This window comes from Prionailurus viverrinus, chromosome B2, assembly GCF_022837055.1.
Source record: "Prionailurus viverrinus isolate Anna chromosome B2, UM_Priviv_1.0, whole genome shotgun sequence".
NCBI classification, from domain to species: domain Eukaryota; kingdom Metazoa; phylum Chordata; class Mammalia; order Carnivora; family Felidae; genus Prionailurus; species Prionailurus viverrinus.
In genome coordinates this window covers 71,184,233-71,198,441 of record NC_062565.1, presented here as the reverse complement: position 1 = coordinate 71,198,441, position 14,209 = coordinate 71,184,233, and the positions used below count along the sequence as shown (strand labels likewise).

The following is a 14,209-nucleotide window of genomic DNA, read 5'->3' as shown; positions in this document are numbered from 1 at the left end:
CTGATTTCTTTTAGCTCATCTTTATGTTTATTATGATGTAGTGTTGGAGATCTATGTGGAAATGGCCAGCCAACAATTGAATATAGAATACTTAGAAGGGCTAGGAGTGGAAAGAGATGTTGAAATCTTCCATGTAGAACGTTGTTTACCTCATGGAGATAGAGCAGTGTAGAGGGCTTACAGCTAAACTTTTAAAATATAGTCCTATTTAGCAAATGGAGAAGAGATCATAATCTTTAAAGAGTGTATTAGAAAGATACCATGCTAATATTATGTCAGAGGCCTAAGGAGGAGAACAGATTACAAGGAAGACTGATGAATAATATTACAGCCCTCAGTGAAATCAGAATATGGGTAAGCAGAATGCTGTTAAATTTGAAGATTAGTTATTTATTTTGATAAGAAATGTTCCTTTGATGAAAATTAGAGCTCATTCTTCAAAATCACTTTTATGTATCTACTGGTTCTATCATGATAGTTACAGCAGTTTGCTTTTTTATATAAATTTATTATCTTAGCACTCAGTGAACAGTTACCTTTAATTCATATTTAATAATGTTTATACATTAAAGAATTTTCGATATTAAAGGAAACATTCATTTGCTCATGGTCTTTAAAGTAATGTGATGACACCTACCTAGCCTATTACAGTGTGGGTAATTTCCCTGAAGATCTGTTTTTTGTTTGCACTGTAACCATCATAATGATTAAAGTGGCCAAAGCATATTTTAGGCATATGTATGACAGTGTCTGTCTTCAGTATTTAGTATACTTTCTTAATTAAGTTTATTTCTCCCCTGGTAGATAAACTCTAAAAGTTCTTTATACATAAGGACTTTCTAAGGATAATTCTTAGCATAAGTTCTGTTTCCCAGCTATTTTATTCCTGGGATGAGTCTGTATCACAGAATCGTTAGGATGTTTAAAGATTCATAATTTCAATTATGGAGTATTTCTAGGTAAGATGCTCCCTTCTAAGCAGTGGAATAGTTTTTAAAATGAATGAGGCAAAAAACAAAACAAAACAAAAAACCTGACCCTGGTCATAAACCTGGAATAATTCCTTAACAGGACGATTCTGCTTAAGATAGCCCATATTTAAAAAAAAAAATTTTTTTAATGTTTATTTTTGAGAGAGACAGAGACAGCACAGTCAAAAATAAATAATGTTTATTTTTGAGAGAGACAGAGGCAGTCACAGAGACAGTGAGTGGGTTAGGGGCAGAAAGAGAGGGAGACACAGAATCTGAAGCAGGCTCCAGGCTGTGAGCTGTCAGCACAGAGCCCGATGCGGGGCTCAAAATCAGGAGCTGTGAGATCATGACCTGAGCCGAAGTCGGACACTCAACCGACTGAGCCACCCAGGCGCCCCAAGATAGCCCATATTTTTAACATTCTTGAATTATGTTGAGTTTCTCCACGACTGCATACTTCTCATATTCACCTGTGTGTATATTCTTCATGATTGATGTAATTTAGACTCTGTAATTTTAGTCTGCATTGTAGTGCTTTTACTATATACCTCATTTCCAGATTTGTCTAATTTTTCCAAAAAGTCTTCCTGAATATCAGATGTTAGAATTTTAGAACTGGGTAGGACTTTGGCGATCATTTAAATTATCTCTATCGCAGAGAGATTAAGTGATTTGCCAATAACCAGAGAAGTCTCTTAGGTCTTAGGCCTCATTTCTCTGTTTCCTTTAATTATTCATCATTCTATTTCATAAAAATTACATTGGTAGTTGTGGATAGTATTCTGCCTTAAAAAAGATACTAGTATTCTTCATTAAATATGACAGTTCTGTCATCATCATGGCTTTTCGCTCATAAGTTTTTGTATTATTTTAAATTCAGTGTAAACCTCTAAATAGTACTCCTCATTTCTTGGAAATATTTCAAGAATTCTTTGGTCAGTAACGAGAATTTCCCTAACAAAGGAATTATTATTAATTTAACTCATCTAATCCTTTTATCTCTTGCTTTAAAAATAAAACAGAATGACTTCTGTATCGTAATTGCATAATAAATTTTTTATTTTAACTCCTGTTCTTTTGAAATTTTTGCACTTACTGGTAAATACCATCTCTTGGATTTTCTCAGCTCTCCTTATTGTGATTTAATGTGTATGAGTTTTATTATGTGGTCTGTATTTACATATGTTCCAAATGTTTCTTAAGCATGCTTGATTTTATTAGGAATAGTTCATCCAAAATTTACTTTGAAAATTCTTCTCTTATTATTCCTTTCCATTTTTAATTTTCTACAACATACATCAAATACTAGCATAAGTTACGTGCTGTATTAAATTTTATGTTGACTTATTCTTGGTCAGTACATTTAGTTTTGTGATAGGCCCATATAACTTTAATATGGATAGAGAAGATATTTTCATCCTTTTGGTTTTTGAATAGAAGCTTCATTGTTTTCTAGTTGCACATGAATATTCAAATAGTGCCTTCATTATTTTTTTTTTCCCTTTGGGAATTCTTAGAAATACTTTCAGCCTGATTTAAGGTGAAATCATTTTTCAGAGAGAAATACGTAACTTTCTTTTTTGGTTGGCTTACTTAATCATAGCATAAAAACAGTTACAGTGTAGTTATATAGGAAAAGTAAAATAATTTTTCTACTTTGTATCAGCTGGAGAGCCTAGTCTGCATTTTATAGTTGTGTGATGATTATATTCTGAGGAGCAGTTACTAAAGATAAATTTGGCATTTTAATAAGGTTATGGACACCTTTTCTGATTCATGAGTAGATTCTTTCAATGCCTTCTTTAATGAATAATGGTTAAGCCAGATAATGTGCTTTTACTTTTTTCTGATGTTCTGGAAATATACTTTTATTTTGTCCGTATGAAAGTCATAACAGATGCCTTAAACCAAGAAAATTGGTACTGTCCTGACATATTCAAACATCATGTGTTATATAGGAAAGACAGTGACCCTCAGTAGGACTGATTTTTTTCTTTGCTTCTTTAGAATTTTATAAGTTCCACATCTCCCAATTATTCTTTTAGAGATCTACTAACTATAAATGTGGCAACATTGGTAGATTAAATGGAAATAGGGTTGATTAATTGTCATACAGCCTACTCCACAAAAAAAAAAAAAGAAAAGGAAAGAAAATGTGTAGAGTAGGGTTGCCTAAACATGTAAAGGATACCATGCTTATGAACATCTATTAAATATCCCTTGTCATTGCTGAGCAGACTTCTTTCAGATCTCTTCCTCTGTTCTGCTGTGTACTTAGAATTGTAAACTTAGACTTAAAATAATGGTGTTACATTTTGGGGAGCATTTATTATAATAGAGTAGATTTATAAAGTAGTTGCTTTTTTGTTTTCACTTTCATTTTTTGTGAAATTTGGAATGAACTGAGATAAAACATCTAACAATTGCCAAGGCAATTTGAATTGTCTTGAATTTTTTATATGAAATTCTGTCTAGAGGTAAACTTTTTCAAGTGGTTACTTGCTTATAATAGTTTGTGTAACTTTTTATTTGGTCAGAAAACATTGAAAAAGAAAGACCTGAACCCTGACACTTCTTTTTTTGTAGTCTTTCATTTTTGGCATATACTAAGATGTGTATATCTCCTAATGCTTGTATGCTACTTAGGAGAAATCATTCTATTCTTTCTCTTTTTGAATAGTTTTAAGCAAGACTTGGAATCAGTTCCCTTTCTCTACTGTCTTATCCTCCAACCTTCTTCATAACCATTTTCTTCCTTGTATGGTAAATCTTTAAGTGTATTAGTCATTAGGTAAGTTTACCAATTTTCATATGATTAATTTTAAGAAAATTCTTATTTCTTTCCCATTATTACCACTATCCAAAACATTAATAAACACCAGTGGTCTCTTTCCTTCTTTTCAAAAAGCTGAAGAAAAACTAGTTTTCTTTTTGAGTCAGTCCCATTTGTGATATTATGTTAACTTCTTAGGCAGAGCCCTTTCTTTTAGAGTGATAGTTTCTCTTTTGACCACAATGCAAACTTTCCTTGAGAAATTAACTTTTCTTCTGAATTTTAATTTCACTTCCATTTTTGGTGAACTACACATCCATCCCTATGCCATATTTTTAACACTAAAGAAAGAAAATTACCATTTCTCTCTTCTCTAAGCATTTCCTGGAATATTGGGATAGTACTAGTACAATTCAGTTGTTCTAGATCAGTGGATACCGGAACAGAGAGGAGGTATTTCTTACCTGATAATGTGTGTGTGTTCCGATTCTGCTAATCCAGAAATCCAATCGCATTTGTTGAAAATCATCCTTAGTTGTTATTTGTTAGGGAGTCGACTCCCTATTTTAGTTGTTTTCTGAAATTCAGTCCCTAGATGTGCTTTAGATAGGGTAGAACTTTTACCTCTTTCAGAACACTGCTAAAGAAGTTTTCAACTGGAACATAGTCTGAAGAAGCACTGAGAGCAAAAAAAATTCAGAGTGGTGATTGGCCACCTCTGTTTGATTGACAGGTTGCAGGGAGAAACCCATTCGTTCTGGATTAATGGAACTGGAAAACAGAAAACAATTATCAGGTAAAAAAAACCTTTTCTTTAACCTTTGAAATTCACCATTTAAAAGATGAGTCAGACCATCAAGGGAATTTATTACCAAAAGGAAAAAATTTAGTGTCTTGTGAACAATAATCTCTGGCTACTACTTCCAAGAGTTAAGAAAAAATCGCTACAGTTACTACACATTGTCAGCCTTTGCTGAAAGGGCTTGATTAAATGCAGATAAGATGGAATGCAAGGTGCAATTACATTTTAAATGTGGCTTAAAGACATGAAGCAGAATTCTATGGGTGGGGGAGATTGATGTTTTATTTCCTGAATTGTGTCTGGTCTGTGTGTGCATAAAGAAAACACTTTGTTTTTCAAGGCTATTAATCTGGCACTTTTCATGAATATTCACAAATTTTGTTACTGTACTGTGTTATACTTAATCTTCACTTCATTGGGATGTATACTTTTACATATCTTTTGCCATAAAATTTTAGTAACAGTAATGACCAGTGTTTTTATTTTAATGGTACCTTTCTGATTGTTGGTTAAATATATTTCAGATTGAAGGCCAAGGACATGGTGCAGTATTTGACTGCAAATGCTCTCCTGATGGTCAGCATTTTGCATGCACAGACTCTCATGGACATCTTCTAATTTTTGGTTTTGGCTCCAGTAGCAAATATGACAAGGTAGAGTATGATGATGATGATGATGATGATGATTCTTTTTCTTCTTCTTCTCTTTGTTTTTGTTTTTTTTTTTAATCTGTGGATGCTTAGGGGTTGTATTTCTTCTTCAGGGGTGGGTAAGCATCATTTATGCTTTAAGAATCATATTTTAAGTATTCTAGAGACTTAAGTTTCAGTGAACATAGCAGTTGTTAAATTCCTCTTCTCTGTAATAGACATTAGATAATATTTTATTCAGTCGTCTATATTTCAGAAAGAATAACTTTTTACTTAGGTTGCTAGAGCAATCTAGCTTGTAATTCTAAAGCTGAGCATGAGCGAGGTTGTCCATAGAGAGACTCTGAAATTATGTAAAATGTTTTATCTATATGGATAAAATACATTTATTTACCTGGGGTAAAAATCTGTAGCTTTTATATGATTCCCAAAAATGTATGACCCACTGATGTAGCTAATATTTTTAAATACTAAAGAGCCTATTTAAGTTCATTGATTAAAAGACTTAAAGTTGAATAGGTCATAGTTTAAGAAATACCAAATCAATAAAATTGTGAAGTTACAGATGTGTCAGGCATGAGTTCATGTTAATAATTTTGTGTTAATTTAAAAAAAAAATTCTTTAGCGAAAATGCTTATTAACTCTTGGAAAATCTTGTCATGTTGATTTTTAGGTTAATATAAGTCACATGTACAGTATACTTAAGAGTTTTCTTAAATTGTATAAGTGATTGCATTAGAGTTTAATTCAAGGAATATATTCATTGAGTGATTTCCTCTTGCAAAATGCTAAAACAATTACTGTTAAAATAAGATAATGCGTGGTAGCTCTATGAAAGTAATAGTACCCCTGAATGATTTATACCTAGATTTTATTTTACCATTTAATTTGAAATTACACAACTTTAATTATGTTAGTGTTTTATGTATACAGCCTTTTCCTTGTTCCAGAGAAAATTGAGAGCAGCTGCTTTTCTGATCATAAAATTTAATGTAAAAATATAGTAAAGATTTCTTTACCATTAACTCAAGAATATTCTTTTATATTGTTCCTTAATACCATGATTTACATGAAAACATTGCCTTCCATTAGAAATTTATCAATGATAAATTTTTGTTTTCCTTGTCTTTTATGGGTCTTTTCTTTTTACAGATAGCAGATCAGATGTTCTTTCATAGTGATTATCGGCCCCTTATTCGTGATGCCAACAACTTTGTATTAGATGAACAGACTCAGCAAGCACCTCACCTCATGCCTCCTCCTTTTTTGGTTGATGTTGATGGTAACCCTCATCCATCAAGATATCAGAGATTAGTTCCTGGTCGTGAAAATTGTAGGGAGGAGCAACTCATCCCTCAAATGGGAGTAACTTCCTCAGGTAAATGCTCATTTTCATAGACTGCCAAATTTTCCGTTTCTACTGATGTCCTGTAAAACTGCTAATTGGGTAAAATTTTGTTACTATTTTGAACAAATGAGAAGTAAAGTGATTTTTAAAAATTTCTCTTAAGTCTTTTGAATAATGCTTAAGTATGTACTACAAGATAACTAAGGAACATTGGAGAGCAATAATCTTGGTCATTTATTTATTTATTCAACAGCATATATTGAGAATCTTCTCTGTAACACCTCTAAACTGGTTTGCAGTAGTGAATTAAACAGACACAATCCTTGTTCTCCTGGAATAAAATTCATAAACACAGTTGTAAACAAATAGTTAAAACTTGTGATACATGTTCTTGAAGGGAATAATAGTATGAGGTGAAAGATTAAGACTAGATAGCCTGTTCATATCAAAGATTATTTTAAGAAGTGATCAACTTTTAACAATTTTAAGTAAGTTAGGGACAAAAGTGTTGAGATCTTATTAGTGAAGTAATGGAGAGTAAAAGTAAAATTAGTTGAAGAATTGAAAGGAAGTTGAAATGGAAACAAAGTCTGCAGACCTTTCCTTTTGACAAAAAATGTGGGAATAATTAATGAAGTGAAAGTAATGGAGAGACCCTATAAAGAAGATTAAACCAATTTTCTAATATATGAATCTGTTATATTTTAGATTAGAAAAATGCTTATGAAAATATTTTAAGTTCTGAACGCTAGCATAATGGACAAAAGTTCTAAGTAGATGTAAAGGACACATATGGGATGTAATATATACTGAGTAACTTTGAAACAATGGATTTAGATTCTATTAAGGCTGCATCAAAAAACCCATCTCACTGTATTACAGAGAGCGGATCTCTTATTTTCCATTAAGGATTGGGCATGAAATTGCAATGAAGGTGAACATATTGGATAGGAAGGGCTACTCTTTAAAGTAGATATGCCCACTAAGGATGGAAGGTGAGGAGAAGCATTAGAAGAATAGTCCCTGCTGCTACTTGCAGTGAGTAGTACAATCCAGCAGGCCTGAATGTCTGAAATATGTGAAACTAAAATGTCTCATACATGGACATAGCACAAACTCAAAGAATCTAAGAACAGGTAGTATTTGAGAAATCTAGGCAAGTATTCAAATTAGAGAAGTCTCAATTATTAAAGAAGTCTTGATCATGGGACTGAAATTAAGATAAATGTCTTCAGTCTCTTGGAGGGGAACTGGCAAGAATCAAATCTTGCCCAGGTCTCAAAATAGGTACCTAGGCTGGGATTTCAGGCACAGAGAAATATTAAAATATCAGTGCAACATGATTATCATGGTTATCACTTTTTTCTTCCATTGAACAGTTTGTATTGGACTTTCATAAATAATATCATATATATGTATATATGTATGTATATATGTGTGTATATATATATATATATATATGGCATCCTTATATATATGTGTATATATATATATATATATATGGCATCCTTATTCTAAAAGTTGAGAAAATGAAAATTTAGTAACATGTCTTATTTAAGTTAAGTATATGGAACCACCGGGACTTTAAATCCAGCTCTGACTTTTAGTTCATTCTTTCTTCCATACTAAGCTGCCCTTACAGTAAAAGAGTGTTCCTGTTCTTGACAGTAAGTTAGACACCAGTTATTAGTACAGGACCACAAGAGAACCCATAGCAATAATTATGGCTTCAACGTGAGTCATAGGATTAAGTGTTCTAGGTCACAAAATTCAAGGTAAACTTCATTTTTTTTCCATTATTTTAGACTTAACCTAGTGTAATATAGGACAGAAGGAAAATATTTTTAGCATCATTTGTAACTATATTTTTATTTGTAAATCTAAATCTGCAATAAAATTTATTGTGGAAATCCCTTAGAATTAGGTAAAAATAGATGGCTGTTATGATAATAAGTTGGCTTCAGTGCAGTTTATATTTACACTGTTAAATTTGTATTTGAGCAGTGCACTTTTTAAATATGCTGCTTCAGTTATAACTTGAGCTATCAGATTAGTCACTGATGTTCAGACATGAGACACTACCCAGCAGCCTAACAGGAAAGGAACATCCACAGGCATTTTAGCTTTTACCTCTACTTTTACCACTTTGTAGCTCTGTGACTTTGGGCAAGTTCATTTTATCCCATTGAATTTTACTTCTCTCATAAAATGAAATAACATTGTGTGCTTATTAATACATGTAATTTTCCCTTTCCTTATACCTTCCTTACTACTAATTCTTCATTTCAGAATGTCCTTTGTATCTTCTGTTCCCAGCCCACTCTAGAAATCCATCTCTTATATACCCACACACCCAATACTAATTGCTCCTTTTTTCTCATGGCAATGTTTTCATGTATCTCAATACACATTTTTTATCTATTCAGCAGGATTGAACATTCTTATATCCCTATTTAAAATTAAAATATTAAGGTAAATAAAGCAATCCATGCTTTTGAGGAACTATCTAGTGGGCTTCCTTTTTATATTGGGCTTGAGGAAATGAAAGAGGATAGCAGCTAAGTGTTTCAGGGGTAGTCTGGAAAGATTTCACAGAGGAAGTATCATGGAGTTGCCATTTCAGTTGGTGCTTGAAGGATAAGTTAGTGTTTTTCAGATTTATACTTGAACTGGGAGTATTGTGGTTAAAATCTCCAAAGCATAAAGGTGTTTATCCTGTTAGGAGAGCAGAAGAGTCAAGTAGTCCCATATGACAGATACAGGTGAAAGTTGATGCTGGAAAATTATGGTGGGTTAAAACACACCAAGTTCCTACCTACCTGAGGCTTTGTTCCAATTCTTACTTTGTCTGGAGTGTTCATTTTCTTGCTCTTCACCTGGACGACTAATTCTTTTTCTTCAAGTCTTAGCTCAAATGCTGCCTTCTCAAAGAGGGCTTCTTTGACTTTTCTGATTCACCATAAGTAGTTCCCATCTCTCTTCCCCATTTTCTTTTTCTCATTATCATCTTTAACATTTTTCAGTCTGCATTTTTTATATGGATTTATTGTTCCAACTTTTCCATTAGGATGTTAGCTGCTTAAAGGCAAGGACCTTGAATTCTACTCACCACTGCATCCTCACTTCTTTGGTATAGTTCCAAACACATAATAGACACTCAAGGATTTGGTGAATAAATGAAGCAGTAAAGTTTTTTTGAGAAAGTTGGGTAATGAGATTTGCCTTTCTTAAAAGAAACTGGTCTAAGATGAAATCCTACTTTTGCCATTTACCAGATATGTGACTTTGAGTAATTATTTTGGTTTTCTCATCTGTAAGTGGAGTTAATAATACATATCTTACTGAATTATTGTGAGGATTATATGAGTGCTTGAATCATGGTAAACAGTAAGTTATCCATGTCACTGTTATTTGTAGCAAATTAGGTTTGCGTTGTCATGTTCCTGGGGTGTGTGTGTGTGCACGCATTTTACTGCCATTATTTCAAATTAATCATTTTAAGTCTCTTACTCAAGCAAAATTTATATTTAATTCAGGACTCAAAGTGAACTCAATTAGTAAAATGGTTTGACTAGTGGACTAAAGTGTCCTTAGCATTTTATGTGGTATTAAATAGGACTGAATCAAGTTTTAAGTCAGCAAGCAAACCAGGAGATCAGCCCACTGGACAGCATGATTCAAAGACTACAACAGGAGCAAGACCTGAGACGTTCTAGTGAAGCAGGTATCAGTAATACCAGCCGTTTAAATAGAGGTAAGCAGTGATTGCTTTAAGTAAAATATTTTAAAAATTGTAATAGTTTAAACAGTAAAGAGGCGATGAAACAAATTCATGGCACATCCATAAAATGAAATATTTGGCTGCCAGAATGATCATGTTTTTAAAAACACATAATAGCTAAGAAAATCCTCATAAGGTTTCAAACTGTAGATAATGAGTCTTTAAATAGATATATTCTTCAAATTTCCCATAGTAAACATGTAGAACCTAGAAAAACCTAAAAAATAAATGTATTCAATAATGTATGAAATACCTGCCACATTCTAAAATATCTCATCACCCTTCTGTAATATATTATTTTAAGAGAAAAGTTAAAGCAAATTTATGAACCATAAATATTTTGGGTTTATCTGTTTTTGCTTCTTACATAGGTTTCCCAGAGTACAAAGCATATTTTAAAAATTAATGATTTTACATGTTTACAGTCAGTTAGTAGTTATGATTCATTAGCTTATTTAATTAACTGAGTAACTGTTTTGTTTTCATTAAACTTTTGCCTGTGGTCTGATTCCTGATTTGGTAGTTTGTTTGCCTTAATATGAAGTTTCATGTGGAAGATAGTATAGATTTTGTTTTTTCTGTTATAAGCTTATGTTTCTAACTAGAACTTACTATATTAATTTTTTCACTTAGGCTCTGTAAGTTCTACCTCAGAGGTTCATTCACCACCAAATGTAGGACTAAGACGTAGTGGACAAATTGAAGGTGTACGGCAGATGCACAGCAATGCACCAAGAAGTGAAATAGCCACAGAGCGGGATCTGGTAGCTTGGAGTCGAAGGGTTGTGGTACCTGAGCTATCAGCCGGTGTAGCCAGGTAAGGGGGGTTGTGAAGTTTATGTACCGCAGTTATTTATGTTCATTTTGAATTATAGCCTTCAAAGTACCTTTTCAAATTTCTAATTTATTTTAAATTTATCTGAAGAGCTAGTGTTTTAAACTAGCCATGACTGGGGCGCCTGGGTGGCGCAGTCGGTTGGGCGTCCGACTTCAGCCAGGTCACGATCTCACGGTTTGTGAGTTCGAGCCCCGCGTCAGGCTCTGGGCTGATGGCTCAGAGCCTGGAGCCTGTTTCCGATTCTGTGTCTCCCTCTCTCTCTGCCCCTCCTCCGTTCATGCTCTGTCTCTCTCTGTCCCAAAAATAAATAAACGTTGAAAAAAAATTTTTTTTAAATAAAAAAAAAATAAATAAATAAACTAGCCATGACTCTGAAGGAAAGTTAAGTTTCAATTATGTCCTTTTCTAGAATGATTCATGCAAATGATTCATGTGAAAGATGTGGGGGGGGGGGGGCGGTTAAGGTGAGCAGCATATTTAAATCTTAGTTTATCTTGTTTAACTATATTTTAAAACATATATTTCATGAAGTTATTTTTTATGGATTTTGCTCTGCACACCATATATAGGTAATTATAGTGAAATTATAATGAAATAATTATAGTGGAATTATAAATATAGTGAAATGCGTGGTATTTATTGGTAATACATTATATAATCATTTTTTATATATCAAAATGGTTCCTTAATGATTATTTTTTATATTTGGATGTACACATATATAAATTTTGATTTGATATAATTCTGTTCTGAAGGTCCATGTTATGAAAGAACTTTATATCCATTTGCTTTTGATTTCTTTTGATTTACTAATGCATTATTCATGAATGTGGTCCATATGAACCCAGCTAGTACTAACTTAAAGTTGACGCTGGAACAACATGGGAGTTGGGGATGCTGACCCCTGTACGACTAAATTTGCATATAACTTTTGACTACCCAGAAACTCAACACCAACAGTTAGCTAACACATGTTTTGTGTATTATATGTATTATGTGTGGTATTCTTATAATGAAGTAAGCTAGGGAAAAGAAAATGTTAAGAAAATCAAAAGGAAGAGAAAATGCACTTATACTACTTTACTGCAAAAAATCCACATGTGGAGTACCTGGTGACTCAGTTGGTTGAGCATCTGACTTCAGCCTAAGTCATGATCTTGCTGTTCCCAACTTCGAGCCCATGCCGCGCTCTGTGCTGACAGTTCAGAACCTGGAGCCTGTTTCAGATTCTTTGTCTCCCTCTTTGTTTGTCCCTTCCCCACTCATGCTCTGTCTCTTTCTCTCAAAAACAAATAAACATTAAAAAAAAAACATTTGTTTAATCTTCTAAAAACAAAAATCCATGCATAAGCGGACTTGAACTCAAAAGATAGTAATGATACAATTTAAAAACACTTTTTTTTTTAAATTTTTTTTTTCAACGTTTATTTATTTTTGGGACAGAGAGAGACAGAGCATGAACGGGGGAGGGGCAGAGAGAGAGGGAGACACAGAATCGGAAGCAGGCTCCAGGCTCTGAGCCATCAGCCCAGAGCCCGACGCGGGGCTGGAACTCACGGACCGCGAGATCGTGACCTGGCTGAAGTCGGACGCCTAACCGACTGCGGCACCCAGGCGCCCCTAAAAACACTTTTAAGGGTGCCTGGGTGGCTCAGTCGGTTAAGCGTCCAACTCTTGATTTCGGCTCAGATCATGATCTTGCAGTTCCTGAGGTTGAGCCCTGCATTGTATCAGGCTCTGCACTGGCAGCATGGGGCCTGCTTGGGATTCTCTGTCCCTCCCTTTTCTCTCTGCCCCTCCCCTTCTCGTGCACAGTCTTTTTCTGTCTGTCTCTCAAGTAAATAAACTTCAGTAATAAATAAAGAAATAAATAAAATTTAAAACCCTTTTAACCTGAATGTTTATATAGATTATGCTTCTTGATTGGACAATACTTGAAATTTGTGTCAGGATTTAAGATTAATTATAGAAATAAAGTATAAATTTGAACAACAACGTTACTTGATGACAAGTCTACCCAGATGTTAATAAAAAATTAACTCTCATGGTGTGTATATATATATATATTTTTTTTTTTCATGTTTATTTATTTTTGAGATAGAGACAGAGCATGAACGGGGGGAGGGTCAGAGAGAGAGGGAAACGCAGAATCCAAAGCAGGCTCCAGGCTCTGAGCTGTCAGAACAGAGCCTGACGCGAGGCTCGAACTCACAGACCATGAGATCATGACCTGAACTGAAGTCAGACGCTCAACCAACTGAGCCACCCAGGCGCCCCTCATGGTATATTTTTAGTTGGATTTTTGTCCACCTTTTAATTCTAATGTTAAGGTTTGAAGGGGGTATAAGTAACACACATCTTTTTAACAATAGTTCTATAGTAACTGAAAACAAAAAAGAATGGGATATGAAATCCGAATGTTACTCTTTATTATTGCTACAACTGTGGAGGATGAGGGTTTTATCTGCATGAAAGTGTGTTCCTAGTCCTGAACCCTAAACACCAGTAGCACTGGATCACAGTATTTCACCCCATGTGAGGCAAGCAGGTTTGATTATTTAAAATGCAGAACAGAATGTATACATTGCAAATAAGAGCCCAAGATTGGGAAGAAACCAGAGGAATGGGGAAGATTTATTTCTCTTCATATGTTGTCTTTTTATCCTTTTTACATTGTGCTTAACCATTGAGCTGATGGTCAAGCAAGGCTGTGACCAATGACTTCCTGGAGCTTTTCCCCCAATACTTAGTACTCTCACTTTGAGAATTTTCCTGGGATATTCCCCCCTGGTAGGTAGTTTACAGTTTGCTCCTAGAAGGCTCTTAAGTGGGTTAGACCTATTACGTTAATTAAAATTAAATGCAAATGCACTGATTGGATTCTAACAGAGTATTGTCTGTAGTATATAAAGAACTCTCAAAACTCAGCAGTGAATAAAACAATCCAGTCAGAAAATGGGCAGTAGACAAGAACATTTTATCAAAGGATATACAAGTGGCAAGTAAGCATATAAAAAGATACTTGACAGTAGCCATTAGCAA

The 14,209-nt window shown here is 33.9% G+C and overlaps 1 protein-coding gene and 1 long non-coding RNA gene across 8 annotated transcripts in view; one reads left to right on the top strand and one right to left on the bottom strand.

The window, feature by feature from the left end:
• PHIP (pleckstrin homology domain interacting protein) overlaps positions 1–14,209 on the top strand; it is a 140,623-nt gene that overhangs the window by 66,561 nt on the left and 59,853 nt on the right. For all 5 annotated transcript variants that reach the window (XM_047857914.1, XM_047857915.1, XM_047857913.1 and 2 more), the window contains 4 exons: positions 5,074–5,202; positions 6,353–6,578; positions 10,165–10,302; positions 10,963–11,146. In XM_047857914.1, the coding sequence (XP_047713870.1) occupies positions 5,074–5,202; positions 6,353–6,578; positions 10,165–10,302; positions 10,963–11,146 (677 nt within the window). The remainder of the gene's footprint in view (positions 1–5,073; positions 5,203–6,352; positions 6,579–10,164; positions 10,303–10,962; positions 11,147–14,209) is intronic.
• The window catches only part of LOC125165269 (uncharacterized), a 47,492-nt gene that overhangs the window by 21,586 nt on the left and 11,697 nt on the right, over positions 1–14,209 (bottom strand). For 2 of the 3 annotated variants that reach the window (XR_007152042.1, XR_007152043.1), the window contains exon 2: positions 4,212–4,518. This is a non-coding gene — a long non-coding RNA (uncharacterized LOC125165269). Of the gene's footprint in view, positions 1–4,211; positions 4,519–6,448; positions 6,531–14,209 lie in introns of those variants that run through there. The other variant, XR_007152044.1, reaches the window with a different exon arrangement.